Source organism: Nicotiana tomentosiformis, chromosome 5, assembly GCF_000390325.3.
Source record: "Nicotiana tomentosiformis chromosome 5, ASM39032v3, whole genome shotgun sequence".
Classification (NCBI taxonomy): Eukaryota; Viridiplantae; Streptophyta; class Magnoliopsida; order Solanales; family Solanaceae; genus Nicotiana; species Nicotiana tomentosiformis.
This window is the reverse complement of record NC_090816.1, coordinates 107,675,746-107,701,706: the sequence shown is the minus strand read 5'-3', so window position 1 is coordinate 107,701,706 and position 25,961 is coordinate 107,675,746. Positions and strand designations below refer to the sequence as shown.

General features: G+C 40.7%; 2 protein-coding genes across 2 annotated transcripts; both read left to right on the top strand.

Annotated features, from left to right (window-relative positions):
* Positions 1–11,654: 11,654 nt before the first annotated feature.
* Positions 11,655–13,300, top strand: LOC138892963 (uncharacterized). The gene is made up of 4 exons (XM_070176724.1): positions 11,655–11,743; positions 12,217–12,482; positions 12,603–12,769; positions 12,872–13,300. The coding sequence occupies exons 1-4, from the start codon at positions 11,655–11,657 to the stop codon at positions 13,298–13,300; spliced, it is 951 nt and encodes a 316-aa protein (XP_070032825.1).
* A 2,163-nt stretch (positions 13,301–15,463) lies between these two features.
* Positions 15,464–23,717, top strand: LOC138892962 (uncharacterized). The gene is made up of 2 exons (XM_070176723.1): positions 15,464–15,984; positions 23,651–23,717. Exons 1-2 carry the CDS (start codon positions 15,464–15,466, stop codon positions 23,715–23,717), a joined length of 588 nt encoding a protein of 195 aa, XP_070032824.1.
* Positions 23,718–25,961: the final 2,244 nt, after the last annotated feature.

Below are 25,961 nucleotides of genomic sequence, written 5' to 3'. Positions count from 1 at the left end.
TTGTTACACCCTATATTTTCGTATGTAAAAATGCGTCGTAAGCAAACTAATGTAGGACAAAAAAATGAGATAATATTTAAAAGTATATAAAGTAAGTTAATCATGTTACCTCTGAGGTTACAAATATTGAAGATCATGAACAACAAGTACAAAGAGGGTTGGACAGTTCAGAAGCTAAAGCAATTAAATAAAACAATGTTTCATCGAAAGTCGACAAGTTGGGAATGTTATAACATGTACCTTTGGGGTGAGACTAGGGTGATTAACATGATAAAGAGATTATGTTATGATTTATATTAGTCGTATTACATCCGTGTGTTATGTTTTTAAGTCAAGCGAGTTGTGGAACAAAAGTCGATGAAAGTCATCACAAGTTACATTCATAAGTTTTACTGAAACTTTGGGTCAAATGTAACTGCAATTTTCTCCCAATATACTTAGAGTTATGGTGTGTTCCACACATCAAATTAAAGATCTATGAGTCTATTTTCCAACGCATTAAACCATTTGTCAATACGACATCGGAGTAGAGAGATATGTGCATTTTTGCGATACTGCGCAAGCTGCTAGGTGACAAGTAGGTGTGTCACCTACTTGCTTAAATGAAAGCCCAAAAATGGGCTATTTCGGGTCGTCCAAAGAGGCCTTTTAAGGGCCTATTTTCTTCATATATTAGACTTAAAATAGAGCATAATAACCAGACATAAGCTCTGCAAAGAATCCTCCCAAAAATTTCCCACAAACCCTAATTGATTTTCTCTCCCTTTCAAGTTCCAATTGGAGGTAAAACTTAGAGTTTGAAGAATCAAGATAGGAGCTGAGTTATCCAACAAATAAGGTGAGTTTACTGCTCTCTTTCATCCATTTTTTCTTCTGTAAATTCATGGTAAGTCGTTCTATACTTGTAAGAACTCACGGGATGGTGATCGGAAGCCGTGAGTTCGAGTTATTCACTTGTAGCGGACTGTTTTGTGGACTGTTTTGTGTTGCTGTTGGGCTGCGTGTTTTATTACTATTTTGTGGAGTCTTGGAGGAGGAAGGGGGTTTATAAACACCATATAAATGTAGGGTGGTTGGCTGGTCATTCGTCATAACATTTTCGGGTCGTTTGACACTACTACGGTGGTCGTTTTGTGTACGAAGAGATTGGGGTGTGTTGGGCTGTTTTGTAGTATTTGATGGTGTATATAGGGCTGGAAAATGATGTATATATGTTGTTATTGTTCTGTCCTTGTATTGTTGGTGTTATCTTGAAGTTGGAGGAAGGGCATATTATAGGGGAGATGCTGCCTGTTTTAATACAAAATAGGTTTGTCGTTCGTTGTGCGATAGTTGTACCTTTCGTAACTTAACGATAGTATTATTATCATTCTTGTAGATTAAGGTGCGAAGAGGTGAGTTCAACTTGGTGATTGAAAAGATTGTGATAAGGTATGTTAAGGCTAAGCCTTCCTTCATTTTGGCATGATCTCGTAGCTACATGTGTTAGTAATGAGACAAAAAGAGAAGTTCATATTCATGAATTTATTCACACTATTCTAGTCTCATAAGTTACAATATTATTCCTTATCGAGACTCTATATTCAATTTTAGTATTGTCTTCTTCCAGTCAAGAGAGCAGCAAGCCTATATATACAGTATTACAGTATTTTCATTACCATCGAGCTATAATCGATGGGCAGGCCCCTATTGGGCAACCTCTGATCAGATGGAAAGTTATATACCGAGCCTACTGTGGCCGAGCGCCTATGAGCGAGCCCAGCATGGTCGAGATACATAGCCTAGTATGGCCGAGCGCCTATAAGCGAGCCTACTATGGCAGAGCAGTTATATATACCGAGCCTTATAAGGCCGTACAATTATTTTACTTACTATATTGAAGGAGTTGAGTCAGTATCAGCAGGTAAGTATATCTCCAGATCATCTTTGACTCCCAGTTAATTTCAGTTATCATATTATCAGTTCAGTTTCAGATTTCAGTTATTTTATTGCCTTACATACTCGGTACATTATTTCGTACTGACGTCCCTTTTTGGGGGCGCTGCATTTCATGCGTGCAGGTTCAGACAGACAGACGGGTAGACCTCCTCAGTAGGTGTTTCCCGAGTTCCGCCTGATCGGTAAGCTCCACGTCTTTCGGAGTTGCCAGGACTAGAGTTTTGTGTACATCTTATGTATATCTGTATATATGTTATGGGTAGGTCGGGGCCCTGTTCCGATCACAGTACATCTATCAGTAGAGGCTTGTAGGCATATCCTGTTGGTTAGTGCAGTATGTTGGGTTTGTATAAATTGGTGGTTTGTCAGCTGTAGTAGCTATGACGGCCTTGTCGGCCTAGCTTTATATTGATATTTAGTTAGTGCTAGTTTCCATTCAGTTTTATATTTTGCTTCGCAAATTGTCTTGCAAGGTGGCCCCATGGCCAAAGTATGACATTATGTGTTCAGAGTCCCTTAGTCGCAATTTGGTACGCCAGGTTAGGTGAGGCACGGGGTGCTTGTCTCGCTCCTAGGTTCGGGGCGTGACAAACTTGGTATCAGAGCAGTTCTGTCCTAGGGAGTCTACAAGCCGTGTCTAGTAGGGTCTTGTTTATAGATGTGTTGTGCACCACATTATATAAGCAAGGAACTACAGGGCATTTAGGAGTTGGTTACACTTCTTTGAAATCTAAATCGTGCTATAGAACTGAGTTATAGGAAATTTGAATTAAACTTATGTGTTGGTGTTTGCATGCACAGATGATGGTGACTAGGAAGACTACGGCTAGCCAGAGGAGAGATACAGTAGTAGGTGAGGGGACCAACAGGGTACCCCCAGTAGATGGGGCCCAGTCTGAGGCTCAAGGTGAGACCCCTACTCAGCCATTACCGGCTCCTCCACCAACTACGGAGATTCCTAGGGAAACCGCACATCCAGTTCCCCCTCCACTTCCATCAGATCAGGACTTAAGGAGTGCGGTGCATTTGTTGACACAGTTGGTAGCTACCCAGCAACATGCTAGGGCATCAGCTAGTGCAGGAACTTCTGAGGGGTCTGGGAGTTCAAGGGTCCGAGAGTTTATTGCTTTGAGTCCCCCAGAGTTCACGGGGACAGATCAGAGGGAGGACCCGCAGGATTTCATAGATCAGCTTCACAGGATCTTTCGTGTTATGCATGCCACGGAGAAAGAGGCAGTTGAGCTAGCAGCTTTTCGACTCCGAGATATAGCCATCCTTTGGTATGAGGGATGGGAGAGGTCCAGGGGACGTGATACACCTCCAGCTATTTGGGAGAATTTTTCAGATGCTTTCCTTGACCAGTACTTACCGCGGGAGATCCGACAGGCTCGAGTCGATCAGTTTCTAGCCCTCAAGCAGGGTAATATGAGTGTTCGAGAGTATAGTCTCCGTTTTGACTCATTGGCCAGATATGCACCATCCATAGTTTCTACTATGCGGGACAGGATTCACAGGTTTATAGCAGGGTTAGCCCCAGAGTTAACCGAGGCATGTGCCACCGCTGCATTGCAGGATAGTATGGATATCTCCCGGATTCAGGCATTCGCCCAGAATATAGAAAGGGGTAGGCGTCGGCAGCAGGGTACAGAGAGGGCTGAGCAAGGGCAACGTAAGAGGATGAGATTTCCCAGGTCTCAGGAGCAATCTCAGGGTAGTTATAGGACCCAGTACTTCGGACGGCCACCTAGGCCTCCGCCACCTCAGTTACAGGGTTACGGGTATGACCGCTATACTCAGTCAGGACCAGGTGAGAGCTCACGGGCGTCGGGTTTGCAGCGACAACGAGGTTCTGCGCAGACATGGTCATTTCCTCCGCGGTGTGACATCTGTGGTAGAGGACACTTGGGTCAATGCCGAGCAGGTTCTGATGCTTGTTATACATGTGGGCGTCCGGGGCATATGATGCGAGATTGCCCAAATAGAGATTCTGGGGGAATGGCACAACCAGCGAGTTCAGCAACAGGATCGTCTATGTCCGTGCATCCTTCAAGGCGTGAGTCTCAGTCTTCGGCTGGTAGAGGTCGAGGCAGAGGTAGAGGTTCCAGTTCAAGTGGTAATCAGAACCGTATCTATGCTTTAGCGGGTCGACAGGACCAGGAGTCTTCACCAGACGTTGTGACAGGTATATTAACCATTTTCTCTCACGATGCTTATGCTTTGATAGACCCAGGATCTACTTTATCGTATATTACCCCATTTGTCGCGAGGAAGTTTGGTATAGTGCCTGAAATACTAAGTGATCCTTTTGCGGTATCTACACCGGTCGGAGAATCGATTATTGCTAGACGGGTTTACCGAGGTTGTACGGTGACAATTTGTAGTCGTCAGACCTCAGCTGACCTAGTTGAGCTAGAGATGATGGACTTTGATGCTATCATGGGCATGGACTGGTTGGCAGCTTGCTATGCCACAGTTGATTGCCGAGCAAAGGTAGCCAAATTTCATTTTCCGGGTGAGCCAGTCCTTGAATGGGTAGGTAATACACCAACACCCAGAGGTAGGTTTATTTCCTATCTGAAGGCGAGGAAAATGATCGCAAAAGGGTGCATTTATCATATTGTGCGAGTTAGAGATGCAGATGCTGAGATACCTACACTTCAGTCTATTCCCATAGTCAAAGAGTATGCAGATGTGTTTCCAGATGAGCTTCCAGGTATTCCTCCAGAGCGAGAGATTGATTTTAGCATCGATTTGCTTCCAGGAACTCAACCAATATCCGTCCCTCCGTATAGAATGGCACCTGCCGAATTGAAGGAGTTGAAGGAGCAGTTAAAAGATTTGCTGGAGAAAGGTTACATTAGGCCCAGTACCTCACCTTGGGGTGCACCGGTACTATTTGTGCGGAAGAAAGACGGCTCGCTGAGGATGTGTATCGATTATAGGCAGTTGAACAAGGTAACTATTAAGAATAAGTATCCACTTCCAAGGATCGATGACTTGTTTGATCAGTTGCAGGGAGCTAGATGCTTTTCCAAGATTGATTTGAGGTCGGGGTACCACCAGGTCAGAGTTCGGGAAAAAGATATTCCGAAGACAGCCTTCAGGACCCGATATGGCCACTTCGAGTTCCTTGTCATGTCCTTCGGGTTGACTAATGCACCCGCTGTATTTATGGACTTGATGAATAGCCTATTCCGGCCATTTTTAGATCTGTTCGTGATAGTATTTATTGATGATATTCTGGTTTATTCCCGTTCAGAGGATGAGCATGCGGACCACCTGCGAGCGGTACTCCAAACCCTCCGTGATCGTAAGTTGTATGCTAAGTTTTCTAAATGTGAGTTCTGGTTGAAGTCTGTAGCATTCTTGGGGCATATTGTATCAGATGAAGGGATAAAGGTGGACACTCAGAAGATTGAGGCCGTGAAATCTTGGCCTAGACCTACCACTCCGACAGAGGTTCGTAGCTTTCTAGGCTTAGCAGGATACTATCGGAGGTTCGTAGAGGGTTTTTCTTCCCTTTCGGCACCATTGACGAAGTTGACACAGAAAGAAACTAAGTTTCAATGGACAGAGGCTTGTGAGCGGAGTTTCCAAGAGCTTAAGAACAAGTTGACCTCAGCTCCAGTTCTAACACTTCCAGAGGGTCTAGAGGGTTATGCCGTGTATTGTGATGCATCAGGTGTCGGGTTAGGATGTGTCCTGATGCAACATGGGAAGGTAATTGCATATGCTTCAAGGCAGTTGAGGAAGCACGAGAGGAATTATCCGACCCACGACCTCGAGTTAGCTGCGGTTGTCCATGCACTTAAGATATGGCGGCATTATTTATATGGTGTTCATGTTGATATATTTACTGATCATAAAAGCCTACAATATATTTTCAAGCAGAAAGAGTTGAATTTGCGACAGAGGCGATGGCTTGAGTTATTGAAAGATTACGATGTTAACATTCTCTACCATCCAGGGAAAGCTAATGTTGTAGCAGATGCCTTAAGTCGCCGATCTATGGGTAGCTTAGCACATGTAGAGCCCGAGAAAAGACAATTAGCTAGAGATATTCATCAATTGGCTTCGTTGGGGGTTCGGTTAGTAGATTCTGAGGATGGTGGAGTTGTAATCCAAAACACTGCAAAATCATCCCTCATAGCTGAAGTCAAGGAAAGGCAGTACGAGGACCCAGAGTTGGTCGAGTTGAGAGAGCGAGTTTCGCAGCAGAAGAAGCCATTGTTAGAGCTCAAGGGAGATGGGGTTCTCAGATACAAGGGTCGTTTGTGTGTTCCAGATGTAGCAGGGCTACGAGACAGGATTATGTCAGAGGCACATTATTCATGGTATTCCATCCACCCTGGATCGACGAAGATGTATCATGACATTAAGGATATGTACTGGTGGAATGATATGAAGAAGAACATTGCTGAGTTTGTCGCCCAATGTACTAGTTGCCAGCAAGTGAAGGTAGAACACCAGAAGCCCGGAGGGCTAATGCAGACTATAGAGATCCCGACATGGAAATGGGAGGCGATAAACATGGACTTTATCATGGGTTTACCTCGTTCTAATCGTAAGTTCGATTCCATATGGGTGATAGTCGATAGGCTCACGAAATCAGCTCACTTCCTACCAGTCAGATCTACATATACAGCAGAAGATTATGCAAAGTTATATATTAAGGAGATAGTGCGGCTACACGGAGTACCAGTTTCTATTATATCTGACCGTGGGGCTCAGTTTACAGCACATTTTTGGAGGTCATTTCAGAGAGGTCTAGGGACTCAGGTGAATCTCAGCACAGCTTTTCATCCACAGACTGATGGACAAGCCGAGCGCACAATTCAGACGCTCGAGGATATGTTACGAGTATGTGTGTTGGATTTTAAAAGAAGTTGGGATGAACATCTACCTCTTATCGAGTTTGCATATAATAACAGTTACCACTCCAGTATCCAGATGGCTCCGTACGAGGCTTTGTATGGGCGTAAGTGCAGATCTCCTATAGGGTGGTTTGATGTTGGAGAATCTGGGTTACATGGGCCAGACCTGGTTCAGCAGGCCGTAGAGAAAGTAAAGGTTATCCGGGAGCGACTGTTGACAGCTCAGAGTCGTCAGAAGTCATATTTTGACGTGCGGCGACGAGACTTAGAGTTCAGGATTAATGACTGGGTATTCTTAAAGGTATCACCTATGAAGGGCGTGATGAGGTTTGGCAAGAAAGGAAAGCTTAGCCCACGGTATATTGGGCCTTATAGGATCATTCGGAGAGTGGGCCAACTAGCTTATGAGTTAGAGTTGCCCTCAGAATTGGAGTCTGTCCATCCGGTTTTTCACGTATCTATGCTACGGAAGTGCATTGGCGATCCTACCCGAGTGGTGCCCACGGATGATGTACAGATTACAGAGGACTTGTCATACGAGGAAATTCCAGTTGCCATCCTAGACCGACAAATCCGCAATCTACGAAATAAGGAGGTAGCTTCCGTAAAGGTTTTATGGAGGAGCAAGAATGTAGAAGAGATGACGTGGGAATCGGAGGAAGAAATGAAGTCTAAATACCCCCACCTATTTCAAAATGAAGATATGGTTCGAGATGGGACGCTACAACATAGCTCTATGTAGGCTAGCAGGTCATCAGGTAAGCTTTTATTTTTCACTTTCAATATTTATGATTTACGGTCGGTGAGGCAAATTGCTGCTATTTATAAAGATTGGCCATGTGTGGCATGCATAGTATGTTTCTGGCTACGTGCAGGTTGGTTTTAACCTAGTGTACGAAGGATACTCTGGAAAAAGTTTCCAAAGTCTCCAAGAGTAAACATTCGAGGACGAATGTTCCCAAGGGGGAGTGATGTTACACCCTATATTTTCGTATGTAAAAATGCGTCGTAAGCAAACTAATGTAGGACAAAAAAATGAGATAATATTTAAAAGTATATAAAGTAAGTTAATCATGTTACCTCTGAGGTTACAAATATTGAAGATCATGAACAACAAGTACAAAGAGGGTTGGACAGTTCAGAAGCTAAAGCAATTAAATAAAACAATGTTTCATCGAAAGTCGACAAGTTGGGAATGTTATAACATGTACCTTTGGGGTGAGACTAGGGTGATTAACATGATAAAGAGATTATGTTATGATTTATATTAGTCGTATTACATCCGTGTGTTATGTTTTTAAGTCAAGCGAGTTGTGGAACAAAAGTCGATGAAAGTCATCACAAGTTACATTCATAAGTTTTACTGAAACTTTGGGTCAAATGTAACTGCAATTTTCTCCCAATATACTTAGAGTTATGGTGTGTTCCACACATCAAATTAAAGATCTATGAGTCTATTTTCCAACGCATTAAACCATTTGTCAATACGACATCGGAGTAGAGAGATATGTGCATTTTTGCGATACTGCGCAAGCTGCTAGGTGACAAGTAGGTGTGTCACCTACTTGCTTAAATGAAAGCCCAAAAATGGGCCATTTCGGGTCGTCCAAAGAGGCCTTTTAAGGGCCTATTTTCTTCATATATTAGACTTAAAATAGAGCATAATAACCAGACATAAGCTCTGCAAAGAATCCTCCCAAAAATTTCCCACAAACCCTAATTGATTTTCTCTCCCTTTCAAGTTCCAATTGGAGGTAAAACTTAGAGTTTGAAGAATCAAGATAGGAGCTGAGTTATCCAACAAATAAGGTGAGTTTACTGCTCTCTTTCATCCATTTTTTCTTCTGTAAATTCATGGTAAGTCGTTCTATACTTGTAAGAACTCACGGGATGGTGATCGGAAGCCGTGAGTTCGAGTTATTCACTTGTAGCGGACTGTTTTGTGGATTGTTTTGTGTTGCTGTTGGGCTGCGTGTTTTATTACTATTTTGTGGAGTCTTGGAGGAGGAAGGGGGTTTATAAACACCATATAAATGTAGGGTGGTTGGCTGGTCATTCGTCATAACATTTTCGGGTCGTTTGACACTACTACGGTGGTCGTTTTGTGTACGAAGAGATTGGGGTGTGTTGGGCTGTTTTGTAGTATTTGATGGTGTATATAGGGCTGGAAAATGATGTATATATGTTGTTATTGTTCTGTCCTTGTATTGTTGGTGTTATCTTGAAGTTGGAGGAAGGGCATATTATAGGGGAGATGCTGCCCGTTTTAATACAAAATAGGTTTGTCGTTCGTTGTGCGATAGTTGTACCTTTCGTAACTTAACGATAGTATTATTATCATTCTTGTAGATTAAGGTGCGAAGAGGTGAGTTCAACTTGGTGATTGAAAAGATTGTGATAAGGTATGTTAAGGCTAAGCCTTCCTTCATTTTGGCATGATCTCGTAGCTACATGTGTTAGTAATGAGACAAAAAGAGAAGTTCATATTCATGAATTTATTCACACTATTCTAGTCTCATAAGTTACAATATTATTCCTTATCGAGACTCTATATTCAATTTTAGTATTGTCTTCTTCCAGTCAAGAGAGCAGCAAGCCTATATATACAGTATTACAGTATTTTCATTACCATCGAGCTATAATCGATGGGCAGGCCCCTATTGGGCAACCTCTGATCAGATGGAAAGTTATATACCGAGCCTACTGTGGCCGAGCACCTATGAGCGAGCCCAGCATGGTCGAGATACATAGCCTAGTATGGCCGAGCGCCTATAAGCGAGCCTACTATGGCAGAGCAGTTATATATACCGAGCCTTATAAGGCCGTACAATTATTTTACTTACTATATTGAAGGAGTTGAGTCAGTATCAGCAGGTAAGTATATCTCCAGATCATCTTTGACTCCCAGTTAATTTCAGTTATCATATTATCAGTTCAGTTTCAGATTTCAGTTATTTTATTGCCTTACATACTCGGTACATTATTTCGTACTGACGTCCCTTTTTGGGGGGCTGCATTTCATGCGTGCAGGTTCAGACAGACAGACGGGTAGACCTCCTCAGTAGGTGTTTCCCGAGTTCCGCCTGATCGGTAAGCTCCACGTCTTTCGGAGTTGCCAGGACTAGAGTTTTGTGTACATCTTATGTATATCTGTATATATGTTATGGGTAGGTCGGGGCCCTGTTCCGATCACAGTACATCTATCAGTAGAGGCTTGTAGGCATATCCTGTTGGTTAGTGCAGTATGTTGGGTTTGTATAAATTGGTGGTTTGTCAGCTGTAGTAGCTATGACGGCCTTGTCGGCCTAGCTTTATATTGATATTTAGTTAGTGCTAGTTTCCATTCAGTTTTATATTTTGCTTCGCAAATTGTCTTGCAAGGTGGCCCCATGGCCAAAGTATGACATTATGTGTTCAGAGTCCCTTAGTCGCAATTTGGTACGCCAGGTTAGGTGAGGCACGGGGTGCTTGTCTCGCTCCTAGGTTCGGGGCGTGACAATCGTGAGGCTACTGAACATCTAGGAATGTTTTCCCTTCTTTTATTCTTTGATCGTGCGTTGAGATGACTTGAGATTGACTTTGGAATATTTCTTTCGCAGATGGCTAGGGCACGCACACCCTTATCTGCTGGACGTGGTGCTACCCGGTGTGGCGGTCAAGTTGTCGTTCATCAAACTAGAAGACAGGCTGCCCCTCAACCCGAAGTTGGGAGCATGGGTCAACCCCAAGATGCTATGCCAGATCAAGTGCAAGGGCAGGGAGTTCAGGATGCTCCACCACCAGTGCCAACTATTGCGCCTATTGTTGCCTTACCTGCAGACGTAGTGGAAAGGTTATTGAATGTGTTAGAGGCATTGGTGCCTACTCAGGGTGGAAGTTCAGCTCCTCAAGCTACTTTACAAACACAAACACCTGCATAGACTCAGATTTTCGGGAATAAGGAAGTATCCCTACAAGAGTTCCTGAAATTGAAATCACCAAAATTCGCAGGTTCTGATAATTCAGCAGATCCTCAGAGTTTCTTGGATGGGACACTCAAGGCATTACGTGCTCTAGGATGTTCTAGTGAGAGAGTCGTAGAGCTTGCAGCATACAAACTAGAGGATATGGCCAACACATGGTATGAAACTGTATTGCTAGGAAGGCTAGCAGGACGAATTCACTAAATTGTTCATAAATCATTTTCTTCCAAACAGCCTGATGCAAAAATATACTAGAGACTTTGAGAGATTGGTTCAGACTCCATATATGGATGTGTCAACATATAAGACCAAATTTTGTAAGTTGGATAGATATGCCCCTTACTTAGTGCCTACCGAAGAATCTCGAGTTCAGAGGTTTGTTGATGGATTGGTTGGTCGTCTATACACTGTAGTAGCCCAACAGATGAAGACTTTATACTACTCTGGTGCAGTCGACCTTGCTAGAAAGATTGAAACCAAGCGACGTGAGGAGCGTGCAGCTAGTGATTTACGTATGAAGGCCAAGACAAGAGGGTTTTTCAGTGGCGGTTTTAGTGAAAATCGAAGAGCAGGAAATCAAGGACAATAACAACAGGGTTCTCAGACAGGGATAAACTTGTCTTCATAGTAGGGTTGCTTAACGGGCGGATCGGACGGTTATTTACTATTAACGATTTGGCTTATCGATTATCGGTTTTTAAATGTATTAATCTGCTAGCCACCCAATAAGATATCCGGAGGATTGGTATCAGTTTAGCTATTATCGGGCGGTTATCGGTTTAGTTTCAGTTGATTGAAATGATGACATTCTTCAGTGCCTTATAATGATGACAAATATTATAAATGCCTTTTTTGTAACAGATGAATTGTGTTTTCAACTATGATGCTTAGCTTTTGGCAATGGTTGATATTAGCAGTATTAACCTGCGAGCTGTCACTGCTGGTTGTGGTTGAAGCTATTGTTGCTCTGTAAATTTCGTTGTAACTGGCTTGTGTCCTTTCTACTGCTATTCTTTCGGATTTTGCTAAGAAATGTTGACATGAAACTAGTTAGAAATTGCAGTGTCTCCTGGTTTTGCTTTGGCTATATAGTAAATTATTTAAAGTTAAAGTTTTGTAACGAAATATGAATGATTCTGGAAGATGGTAATCTTTCTGGAAAAAAAATATATATTGTCCAGAGCAGTAATATATATATATATATATATATATATATATATATATATATATATATATATATATATATTCTTAACGGGTTAACGGATTATCTGTTAAGAAAATTGAATAATCCACTCTCAAACCGATAAGCCGTTAATAAAAAAAATTCAATCCGTTCTCCGTCCGTTAAACCGTTAACCCGATACCAATAAGCCATTAAGCTTCAGTTTCGGTTCAGTTTTGAACACCCCTACTTCACAGTCCACATACATACCACATTACAGACAGGGTAATAGGGGACCATCATCTTCTGAACATCATAATTCCGGGCAGATATATGCCACTACTCCGGTCTGCCAGACATGTGGTAGATCACATTTGGGACAATGTCGTGTTCTAACTGGAGAGTGCTTTCGGTGTGTCCAGTTGGGACATCACTTGAGGGATTGCCCTCAGCCTCCGAGAAATTTCAACCAGGCTTCTATTCAGTTAGCTGCACCTACTCAGACTACTCGTAATACTTTAGGTGCTACAGTTACAGGAAATAAAGGTTGAGGTGCCGGAGATCGTGTTACTGTGAATCAAGGACAAGGTAATGTTGGTAGAGGTCAGGCGAGAGTTTTTGCATTTACTAGACAGGATGCTCAGGCCTCGAATGCTGTGGTTACAGGTGTTCTTTCTGTCTGTTCATTTGATGCACTTGCGTTGATTGATCCGGGATCTACTCACTCCTATGTGTCCCTGTACTTTGCTTTGAAGTTTAGTAGACATCCTGAGCTATTGAATGAACCTTTTCTAGTTGCTACTCCTGTTGGAGAGTCTCTATTAGCTGAATACGTGTATCGTGCTTGTTAGATTCAGATTGAGGGTAAAGATACTCTAGCTGACCTTATTGTACTTGATATGATTGACTTTGAAATGCTGATAGGAATGGATTAGTTATCTTCATGCTATGCTATCGGCTATTATCATTCAAAGATAGTCAAGTTTGAGATACCAAACGAACCCAGTTTTGTTCTAAAAGGGGGTCAGGTTCCAGAGAATTGCAAATTTGTATCTTTTATGAAGGCTCAACGACTGCTGAAGAAAGGTTGCTTGGGTCTCATAGCTATTGTAAATGACACAAGAAAGGAAACAGTTAGTATAGAAAATGTACCAGTAGTGAGAGAATTTTCTGATGTATTTCCTGAGGAATTACCAAGATTGCCTCCAGTACGAGAAATAGATTTTGGTATTGATTTGCCACCTCACACACAACCCATATCAATACCGCCATATCGGATGGCACTAGCAGAGTTGAAGGAGCTAAAACAACAACTGCAGGATTTGTTAGATAAGGGTTTTATCAGACCGAGTATATCTCCATAGGGTGCACCAGTATTGTTCGTAAAGAAGAAAGACGGATCCCTAAGAATGTGCATTGACTACAAGCAGTTGAACAAGATAACAATACGCAATAAATATCCCTTGCCTCGTATAGATGACATGTTTGATGAGTTACAAAAAGCTTCCCACTTTTCAAATATTGACCTCTGTTCTGGTTATCATCAACTTAGAATCAAAGATGAATATATTTTTAAGACTGCTTTCAGAACTCGCTGCGGGCACTATGAGTTTCTTGTGATGCCTTTCGGACTGACTAATGTTCCAGCTGCATTCATGGGTTTAATGAATAGGGTGTTCAAGCCGTTTCTGGATAGATTTGTAATAGTATTTATTGATGATATCCTGGTATATTCTCATAGCCAAGGAGAACGCGGGAATCATCTTAGGACTGTGTTACAGACATTGCGAGAACATCGGCTTTATGCTAAGTTCTCAAAGTGTGAATTTTAGCTAGACTCAGTAGCATTTCTGGGGCATGTTGTATCCAAAGATGGAATTATGGTAGATCCTAAGAAGACAGAAGTTGTGCAGAAATGGCCCAGACCTACTTCTCCTACAGAGATTCGTAGCTTTTTAGGTTTGGCAGGCTATTACAGGCGTTTTGTGCAGGATTTCTCCAGAATAGTAGCGCCGCTGACCAAGCTAACATAGAAAAATGCAAAGTTTCAGTGGACGGAGGAATGTGAGCAGAGTTTTCAAAAACTCAAAACTTGTTTGACAACTGCACGAATATTAGCCTTACCATCGGGTTCTGGAGGATTTATAGTATTCTGTGATGCCTCGAGGGTGGGATTAGGATGCGTTCTCATGCAAAATGATCGCATTATAGCTTATGCTTCGAGACAATTGAAAAAGCACGAGCAAAACTATCTTACACATGATTTGGAGATGGCTGCAGTGGTATTTGCTCTAAAAATTTGGAGGCATTACCTAAATGGCGAAACTTGTGAGATTTATATTGACCAAAAAAGTCTGAAGTATATCTTTCAGCAGAGAGATCTGAATCTTCGGCAGCATCGGTGGATGGAACTACTCAAAGACTATGATTGTTCTATTTTGTATCATCCTGGAAAAGCAAATGGGATGGCTGATGCATTGAGTAGAAAATCTATGAGGAGTTTGGCACATATAGCTCCTGCAAAGAGACTTTTGGCCAAAGATATTTAGAGACTAGAAGATATAGGTATCAGATTTAGTGTCGGAAATTCATAGGCATTGTTGGCTTGTGCTCAAGCTAAGTCTTCATTAGTTGAGCACATTAAGGCCACCCAATATGAGGATGAGCGATTATGCAAATACAGAGATAAGGCCTTAGCTGGTAAAAGCAAGGGTATGATTGTTGAAAGTGATGGTGTGCTTCGAATGGGTGACATGCCATGTGTATCAGACGTAGATGGGTTGAGACATACTATTCTTGAAGAATCCCACAACTCTAAATACACTATATATCATGGATCCACAAAAATGTATCATGACCTAAAGCAATTCTATTTGTGGGAAGGTATAAAGAGAGATGTTGCTAGTTGTTTGACTTGTCAGCAAGTCAAGGCTGAGCATCAGCTACCCGCAGGACTGTTACAACAAATTGAGATTCCAGAGTGAAAATGCGAAAGAATTACTATGGATTTTGTCACTGGGCTACCACGAACCCTTAGAGGTTATGACTCTTTATGGGTAATTTTAGATTGACTGACGAAATCAGCACACTTTTTTCCACTGAAGACTACATATAGTGGAGTAAGATATGCACAAATATTTATGAACGAAATTGTCCGACTTCACGGAGTTCCAATATCCATCATCTCTGATAGAGGATCACAAAATACCTCACGCTTTTGGAAATCTTTTCAAGAAGCATTGGGTACACGAGTAGATCTTAGTACTGCATTTCATCCACAGACAGAAGGGCAGTCTGAACGTACTATACAGATCTTGGAGGATATGTTGAGAGCTTACATTCTTGAGTTTGGAGGTAGTTGGGACGCTTATCTACCTTTAGATGAATTTGCTTACAACAATAACTTCCAGTCCAATATTCAAATGGCACCGTACGAACCATTGTATGGTAGAAGATGTCGTTCTCCTATCGGATGGTTTGAAGCTGGTGAGACTAACATATTGTGACCTGACCTAGTACAAGAAGCTATGGACAAGGTCCAGTTGATCAGACATAGATTGCTTGTAGCTCAAAGTAGACAAAAGTCTTATGCTGATAAGAGAAGAAGAGATTTAGCATTCACAATTGGGGACAAAGTGTTACTACGAGTCTTCCCTATGAAAGGTATGATGCGGTTTGGGAAAAGAAGCAAATTGAGCCCCAGGTTTATAGGATCGTATGAGATACTAGACCGAGTGGGAGCTGTGGCTTATCGTTTGGCACTTCCTTCTGAGTTGTCTTTTATTCATCTAGTGTTTCACGTCTCAATGCTAAGAAAATATATATCGGACTCATCTCAGGTGCTTGAAGTACCTATTATACCGATTGATGAGAAGTTGTCTTACAAGGAGGAGCCGATGGCTATTGTTGATAGGCAAGTAAGAAAGCTACGGTCAAAGAAAATTGAGTTCGTAAAAGTCTTATGGCGAAATCATACAGTTGAAGAAGCTACTTGGGAAATAGAAGATGCTATGCGATCCAAGTACCCCCCATTTGTTTCACTGTACAGGTATGTACTTAAGTTAAATTCGAGGACTGAATTTCATAAGGTGGGAAGGATGTAATACGTTATTTTTTTATAAGGGTGTATTGGTCATAATAATAATAATAAGAAACTAACTATAAAAAAAACAAAACAAATCAAAAAAAAAAAAAAAGAGTAAAGCTAAAGGGTTGAAGCCCATTTGCCAAAAGAAAAGAAAGGGAAAAAGGGGGGTTGGCTGCTACGCCGAAGCAAAAGCTTCAGAAACGCCGGAAAAAAAAATTCAAAAGAAGAAGAAGAAAAAGGTTGGAACCAAACCTTGAAATTTTTTAAATACGCACTGGTTCTTACGGGTAATACTCGAATTTCTCATCTTGGTTCTTTTCTTCTGGTAATTCTTTTGTCTCGGTTTATATATTTAAAGGGTTTCACTCGGTATAAGAAATTTAATACCAATAAGAGTTATTCTTGGCAAATTATGCAATTGGAAGTTGGTCAAAGTTACCGTAGGATAAATTCACTTGGAAAAAGATGGGTATTGATGTATTTGTGCTTAAACTAGTCTCATTATATATGACCTTTGTTAGGTGTAAATTAAGTTAGGGTACAAAGATTGAGTTTTGGTGTTTAACTGTATTGAAATGACAATATCGAATTGGGTTTGAATGTGATAAGTCTAGTATTGAGCACAAAAGATAAGTACCAATTAAGAAGGAATATTATGGACAATAATATTATTTCAGTTTCAATTTATGCACATGATTAAGGAAATTTGAACAGTACGGGGAATAAACCATATAAATACCTTTTTATTTAAAAGATTTTGGACTAATTTAAATTACTCATAGCATGAGTAAATATAATTCGGTGAATTGATGATAAAATATAAAACTCGGAGTATTGGGTATTCTAAATTAGTGATGGATTTAGCCTAAATGAGGCAATTAACACGAGATCGGTATTATGTAATTATAGATTGATTGGAGGAATTTGTACGAATTGCTCGAGGTGAAGCATTTGATATTTCGACACGAGTATTGTGAGTAGTAATCTTACCGCAATTTGTGTTTTCATAACTTGCATGATTTACACATGATTTTTAATATGAATATGTTACCGATTATTTTGAGTTGCATGTGGGACAAGTCTTTTACTCGATATGATACCGAAATAGTTATTTGAGATGATTACCGTTGTTTAAAATATTATCGTTGTCACTAGATCTGTTTTACCGTTACTTGAATTTACTATTATCGAAATGAAATTATATGATTTGATTAAAACTGAAATTCCCTATATTGTTTTAAAATATTTTCTACGAGTATATACGGATTACAGAGACAAGTATAATGGGAGTAGATATTGAAGATCCCGTAGCTAACAATAGGTTCGTTAGACCTGGTGCACCTTGTAATTACCGATTACTGTTATAGCCCTCGCTAGTGGGAAGGTAGAACTAGCATATCGTTACCGATTTTTATCGAGTAGGGACTATCGTTATATTTGACTTCTTGCGAAGAAGTCCGCAGTTATACTGATTACATGATCCGTTCATTGAAACTTCCCAAATGTGAATATTGATATTATGCAGTGGTTACCGATCTTATTATTGAATTGTTAAATGCATTATACTACAAGAAAAATATGATGAGACTGAAAATTATTTATTATTTCTGAAAGGGCATTCTCATGTTATTTTTTGTTTGATATACTAGCATGTTTTCTGACTTGTCCCCATTAAAAACGGTTGTAGTTAAGTATTATTACTCACTGAGCTAGCGACTCATTCCCCGCTAATTATTTTTTACAGAGACAGCAGTTGACGTGAGCTAGGAGTTTGTTCATTAGAGCGCACAGGTTGATAGTTCTTGGTGAGCCTCACACTTGTTCGCGTGGGCAGAGATTTTATTTATTGTTATGGTCTTTTATTTGAACGCTTAGAATTTTTCCATAGTCATTCTTTTAGCGTCATGAGCATCCTTTCATTATTATTGACTTATGATGAGTATTGCACTTTCTTATCGAAATTGGAGATAAATTAGTATTTCTGGTTGTTAGTGGGTTGATTAGTAATGGTGGAGACTTGTTTTGGTTAATTGATAAGTTATCGATTGTTGGTTTGATATTAGGATGGTTGGTTGTTGATTTTGAGATAGGAAAATTTTTGGATAGCCCAAAAACAGGGGAAACTCTATCCGTTTTTCTGTAAAATACCGATGAGGCTTACTTGGGGGCACTTGCTCCTAAGTGCCGTTCATGATCCTAAATTGGGTCGTGACATGTGTATTGTGATTTTCTCCTAGAAAAAATCAAGAGGAAGGATTCTAACTGACCGGGTATGTAATTTTTTGGTGACTCAGAGTGTTAATGAGGTTATTGTGTTTTCATGTAATGGCCTAATAGAGGCGGCGCGTGGAGGGAGACTGAGATTTGCATGTGCAAGTATATGGTTCAGTTTTGAAGGGATGGTCATGAATTCTTAGACAATATGGGCGGTTCCAAATGACTAGATGAATACTGTTACTACTTGGTATTTCATGAGAAGGGCATGCATTTCAGAAGGGGCATTGTGTTTTGACTTACGGATGTTCATCGGTATTGCAGTACGCATATGGTTGATAGACTGTTGATATTCAAATTATTTCTATGTAGCATGGAAGAATTATGGAAGTATTCCTCGTGGGATGATCGTGCATGAAAGATGTGTTAGTCATTCGAATGCTAGAAGTGGGATCGGTTATGGTGATTCATGTGTCCTATGAATTTGGAGACTGGAGTTCTCAGAAGCATATTGTTTCAGGGTTGTGACCTTTTTGAGGTGAGTATTTATTTAAACTCAGTGGAGGCACTAGTTGCGCTAATTATTTGTGATAGTTGCGCGCTTTGAGTGTGCATATAGGTGAGGTTTGAGCCCATATGCGAGCTTCGGGGCAAGTATTTATACTCGGAAGAATGCTTAGGCTATGATATGCCTAGAGTTAACTGTTAAGCATAAAGTTATAATGTTTCTCGTGTTCGTACCTTTGTGGAGAACTATCTGGACTATACTTGAGGTTACAAAGAGGCTAATTCCGTGAGTAAACTTGGTAGCTACTATTCCTGTGTTAACTTTCCGATTTGAGTTGTGATAGCATACTTTGCACATGCTTACACTATGGCGTGTTATTTATACCATTCCAGGAGCATGCGAATCTTATTTCATCATCATATTCATGTGTACTTGTTTAATTGCTTCTGTATGATATGCTGGGACTGGAGGCCTGTGACCATGCCAGGCGATTTATATTATTGCCACGTGAGTTATCCGTGCAGATCTACATATTGGTATCATTGGCACGTGAGTTATCCGTGCAGTATGTGGGAATTTCATTTTTTGATAATCTATCTAATTTCATTGCTTTCCTTCCTCTACAATTGTGCACATGTGCCTACGGTTGCCCTTTTCACGAAATTTGATGAGTTGGTTGTAAATATTAGGTTGTGGTGGTGCTAGCCGGACTTGTGAAACGATTCTCCTCTTTGAGATATTTTCCATTTTTTTAGGTGCACGGGTTGCACAACTTTTGGTTTGAGATATATTGGTGTGGCGTGTATATGGAATAGTTGTGTTTGATAATATAAGGTCATCGAACCTAGAATGCGTACTATCAGATTTGATTATGGTATATTTGGGAGGATAAAATTGAAAGTCGTCTTAGAAAGTGATTATGGTTCTGGTTGGGCGAGGGAGCTCCATGACTTGTTGATCTGACAAGGGGTTATAAGATTCCACGTGTTTCTTTTGTTATCAGTAGTGTACGAAGGTTTTAGAATGAGGTTTGGCTTGATATGGGATTTAATACTAGTATCGGGTTAGTTAGAGTAGTTATTGTGATCGGGAGAGGCGCTGCGAGTATGCAAGTTGTGTGATATATCATGTGATTACATCTTGAGTTATGGTTATGGCTTGATACAGTTTGTTCGGACTTATACAGTGTGTAAATATGATATTCGGGTCTTGAAAAAAATTATAAGTGTTGGAAATAGGGTGGCGTGAGATCACCCCCGGGTATGTGCATGGTAGGGTGGAACGGTGATATAAAGGCTTAGGGACAACTCTTGGCACGTTCGAGGACGAACGTATGTTTAAGTGAGGGAGAATGTAACGACCCGGCCGGTTGTTTTGAGTATTTAAACCTCGTTCCCCCATTTACTGCTCAATTTGTACTTTACAGTTGTTATATGACTTGTCAGGGTAATTGGTTCGGGTCCGGTGAGGTTTTGAAATAAATTGAGACACTTAGTCTCATAATTAAAAACTTAAGTTAAAAAAGTTGACTCGATGTTGACTTATATGTAAACGACCCCGGAATAGAGTTTTGATGATGCCCATAGCTCCATATCGTGATTTTGAACTTAGGAGCGTGTCCGGAAAATTATTTGGAAGTCCGAAGTGGAATTACGCTTGAAATGGCGAAAGCTGAATTTTTGGGAAGTTTGACCGGGGGGTTGACTTTTTGATATCGGTGTCGGAATCCAATTCTGAAAATTTAAATAGGTCCGTTATGTCATTTATGACTTGTATGCAAAATTTAAGGTCAATCGAAAGTGATTTGATAGGTTCCGACGTCGTTTGTAGGAATTGGAAGTTTCAAAGTTCATTAGGCTTGAATATATGAGTGATTCGTGTTTTTAGCGTTATTTGATATGAATTAAGACTTCAACTAAGTTCGTGTGATGTTTTGAGACTTGTTGGTGTATTTTTTTGAGGTCTCGGGGGCCTCGGGTGAGTTTCGGATGGTTAACAGATCAATTTTTAGACTTGGAGTGTTGCTGGAAATTTTCTCATATCTTTATCTAGTTTCCTTCTACGCGATCGCGTGAGAAGGTCTGCGATCACGTAGGGTTAATTGGGTCTGCTAAGTTTTTGTTCTATAAGATCGCGTGGGGAGAATCACGATCGCGTAGCTGGGAAGAGAGAATGCATCGTGAACACGTGGACAAAGCCGTGTTCGCGAAGAGGAAATGAGGCACCAGGGGGTCACGAAAAGTTGCTCTTCGCGATCGCGTGTATCAGTCCGCGATCGCGTAGGTTTGTGCATCAATGATCCGCGTTCGCTTGGATTCAACCACGTTCGGCAGTTTCTTTTGTGCTTCGCGATCGCGTGAACTAATCCGTGATCGCATAGGGTCAATATTTGCCAGTGGAAATGTGTGCTTCGCGATAGCCGAACTTGGTCCGCGATCACATAGAAGAAATGACTGGGTGGAGAGTGTAAGTTCTGAAATTTTTACCGATTTGGAGCTCGAGAAGAGGAGATTTTTGGAAGATTTTCAAGGAAAACAACGGGGTAAGTATTTTTAAATCAACATTGGTCAAATTACCCCAAACCATGGTTGTTTTTAACATCTAATTAGTGAATTAAGTTGGAAAATTGTGAAAACTCTCTTGGTTTAATTTGAAGATTTGAGGGTCGAGTTGATGTCGGATTTGAGTAAAATTTGTATGGTTGGACTCGTGGTTGAATCGGCGTTCATATTTTATAACTTTTGTTGGGTTCCAAGACGTGAGCCCCATGTGCGATTTTTGAGTATAATTTCAGATTTTGAAGAAAAAATAGTATTTTGATATGGAATAAATTCCTATAATTTATGTTGACTGGATCAAATTAATTGTGACTAGATTTGAGCCATTCGGAAGTTGATACACACATAATGGAATTTCTGGAGCATTGTTTAGCTTGCTCGACATTGGATTCGGCTTGTTCAAGGTAAGTAACATCTCTAATCTTGGAGCTGAGGGTATAAACCATGATTATACGCGTTATGTGAATTGTTTGGAGGTGATGTACATGCTAGACGATGGGCGTGTGGGCGTGCACCGTGTGAATTGTAACTCTATTACTTCTGTGGTACTTTGTAATTACCTGATCTTATCTGTAGCTATGAAATCTCTACGTACTAGAGCTATTGAGCTGCGATCCATGTTAGAAACCATGTCTAGGCTACATGCTTATTCTGTTGAGATCCACTGGGGTCATTTCTGCTGTTGAGTTATCTACTTACATTGCATTTACATACTCAGTCATACGCATTCATATGCATATCATATCTCAGTCTCTGTTACCATTTACTGATACATCACATCATTATTTTTCGGCTGATTCTTTTCATGACACTGAGAGCCCGAGAGACTGGAGAGATTGATGACTGAGTGAGGCCGAAGGCCTAATGGTGAGGATATTTATGGGATCGGGCTGCACGCTGCAGCAGGCCATATTGTCTTTATATATATATTGATTTATGATGGGATCGGGCTGCACGCCACATCATGTTTTATTGATGTATGCCATGATTGGCTTGTTATAGCGCTTGGGCTGAAGGATCCCCTCCGGAGTCTGTACACAACCCCAGTGAGTGCAGGTACCTACTGAGTGCGAGTGTCGAGTGTCGAGCTATTAGGAGGATTGAGTGACTATGAGGATTGAGTGACTGGGAGGACTGAGTGAGTGTGAGGACTGAGTAAATTGATACTCTGAGAGTATGCATATGGTTTTATCACTGAGATACATTGCATTGACATGCACACATGGCATACAAGCATAGAGATGTATTTTTCTCATGTTGTACGTTATCACGTCATTCATGACTTCTTATACATATTGGCATATGGGCATAGTGATGCATTTTCCACTAGCTATCTGGAAAGGAAATGAAACAACTTATTTATTGTTGAAAGGATTTTTGGGAAAATTACTATTTTCAAACTTGCTCATAGTTTTGGCAACTTCGGTCAACGACTTGAGTTTTCACTGATACACTTGAAAGGCAGAACTATTTTCAGAAATCATGATTAAGCTGAGCATTTTATCTGCGAGTTACTTCTTTTATTACTTGCTTTACGTTGTTATGGACTGTTGTTGTCTATTGGTGTTGGACCCGACCTTTGTTCCAGCTCGTCGCTACTTTCAACCTAAGGTTAGGTTTGTTACTTATTGAGTACATGGGGTCGGTTGTAATCATACTATACTTCTACACCTTGTATGTAAATATTGGATGTTGATGTTTTTGTGATCAACGAGAGCTGGATTTGAAGACGTACTTGCGTTCTGGTTGTAGCTGTCTCTTGTTCACGATAGCCTTAGATTTATAAAAATCTGTTTATGTACATTTCAAACAGATGATGTATTTATTTCATACCAGCTTTGTAATTTCTAATTTTAGAAGCTCATGATTTGTACTACCAGTCCTTGGGGAGTGAATTTGAGTCAGTTAAATATTTATTGAATCGGATTATTTTTATTCGGCTTACCTAGCGGGTGAGGTTAGGTGCCATTATGGCTAGTTGAATTTTGAGTCGTGACAAAGATGAATGAGTACTTACCACTCCACCATAATCCTTATTGGTTACAATGCAAGTACTCAACACAAGCAAACAACTTATGATTCTTTAGTTGACGTGCAACAAGATGGCTTAGAAGTCTAAAGTCAATCCTATTTAAACACGACTTGAGATCTTCTAAGAGTCCTATTCAAAGTCACCTTCCTCTTTGATAGGACTCCTACTGTTCCAAGGATTCCACACGCTATGGGACTTTAGTCTCTGACTTAATTATCCATATTGTTTTGAGCAATGACCTTTATCACTCATTGTAGCTATCGTCCACCATACTTGGACCTGGTAACTTTGAGATAAAGTTATTGTCTTGTACAGACGTACAAGTATCACTCAAGAGGAGCTGATTCTTTCTCCTGAGGAGCAAGTTCTTCATAACAGTTAAGCAGCTATGTTGAGGACCTAGTTCTTTGAACATATAGTCATACTTTGTTAATCATAAAAACTTCAATATTCAACAAATTCCCCATTTTTGATGATGAAAAACTTTGTGTACAGCAGAACCAGATAATCACCTCAAAGAACCAGATAATCACAACAAGCACTATTGACAGACATGTGTGTTCACAACAACTTCCAACCTTATCTTCCTCTTTTTGGCATCATCGAAAACACACAAAAAAATGTTAGACACTAAGTATAGACAATGTAAGATTCAAGGCCAAACATGTGACATCACAAGCATAAGAAAGGGAAAATAAACTAGGCTGATGATTCAATAGAGTACAAAGCAGTAAAGTAGAGTAATAGGAGACGTTAAGTAGTCCCAAAAGAAGCCAGGGTCTTGTCTTCATCATTAGAACAAAATAAACTAAGCATACTGCCAACTACTCAAACTAAGATAAAAGGAACAAAAGATAAGGCATTACTAGAATAGCAAAAGAACTAAGGACGCTGGGAAGGAACAGGTTCAAGGGTAAGAAGCAGAGGGGGTCAAAGCTTTCACAAAGGTAGAAATTTTTTGAGCGTGGGCCTCCCTGTCTCTTCTGAGATCTTCCTTGAGTTGCTTTGTTTCCTTTATCAACTCATTATTGTCTTCACGAAGCTTGGCATTCTCTTCAACAGCTAGCTCCAACCTCTTGCTGAGTTATGCAGCCCTACTGCTCCCAGGAAGAATGGAAGATCTTGTGGGTCCTCTAGACTTGATATCCTCATAGCCACATTGCTTGAGGGTAAAATCATCCAAAACATCATTGTAGTTTCCAAACTTAAGCTCAAGTAAGTCAATGTTGAGTTTGTCAAATAACTCAGTCAACATGAAATCATATGGCATAGCATGCTTTGGTTTGGAAGTATCTGCAGCTCTTGCCATGTGTTGAATCATCAGGCTAGGAAGATTGATAGGTCAACCAGTGTCAAGAAGTTCCATCACATCCATGTCTAGTAGAGTAGCTTCATGCCTTCGCTCAGACCTCTGAAGAATGCAGGAGTTGACAAACTGAAATAGTAGCTTGTGAAGGGGAGTCATATCAGTTTTGTACACTTTCTGGGGAGCATCTAGTTCAATCTTTTGGGAGAACTTCCTGGTGACCACAATGCCAGTGTCAACATCATTGTCTATGGCTGGCCACTTCTTCTTCAAGTATTTGTCAAATCCTAAAGAAGGGATATTCAGAAGCAGCCCCAGCTCCTCAGTATTAAACTCCATGACAAAGCCCCCTACCTTACTTTTGACTACCTTCCCATCAAATGTAAAATTTGTATAGAACTCCACCACAGTAGGAACACATACTGGGGGGGGGGGGAGGGGGAAGCTTTGACAAACATATGCTTCCACCCTTATAGCTCAAGTTTCTCAACCAGTTGTGTCATCCTCTTCTCATTAGTGTTCGCAAGAATCTTCCCATTTAGCACTTTTCTGTTCCTGAACTCTATGAGTCGATCAACTACAACTGACACATTCTTTCTTGTCTTACCCCTACTGGCCTTTGTAGAAGAGGTAGCGGGTTTGATGACTTTGGCTCCCTTTTTCTTTGGTGTAGCATACTTTGCTGGCAAAGCAGAGTCAGATTCATCTTCTCCATCCACCTCAACAACAAGTTCCATAATTGAAACCTTATTCTTTGGCCTTTTTGCACTTCTGGACTCCTTCATGATTTGTGCATCAACATCCTTTCTTTTACTCCTTGTGAGGGGAGTTCTAACAGGAGGAACCACCCATTTCCTTGTTAAGACTGCTGACTTTATAGATTTCACAATGGTCTTCCTGGACTTCTTCCCTATCTTAGATAGTGGCATATTATCTTCATCACTGCTAACTTCTTCATCTCCAGTGAAAGGAGTTAACAGAGACCCAGGTTCTTGAGCTCTTGTCACTTCACCAATTTCTTCTAAAGAGGCTATGACGGTGTTTCCAATTTTCATGGAACCTGCAGATTCCTCACTCACATTCCCCTATTCTTCCTCACTCTCGTCATCACCTCCTTCACTCTCACTTACCTTTTCTTGATCCTCACCCTCACTTTCAGAAACCTCCTCTTCTTCACTCTGATTTCTTCTTCTGCAGAATCATTAGCATGTTCACCTGTCTTATCCTCTATATCACTCTCCTTCTCTGTCCATATACTCCCTCATTCTCACTCTTTTCTTCTTCATTGGCTATGGTTTGAACATCATGTTCCTCATGACG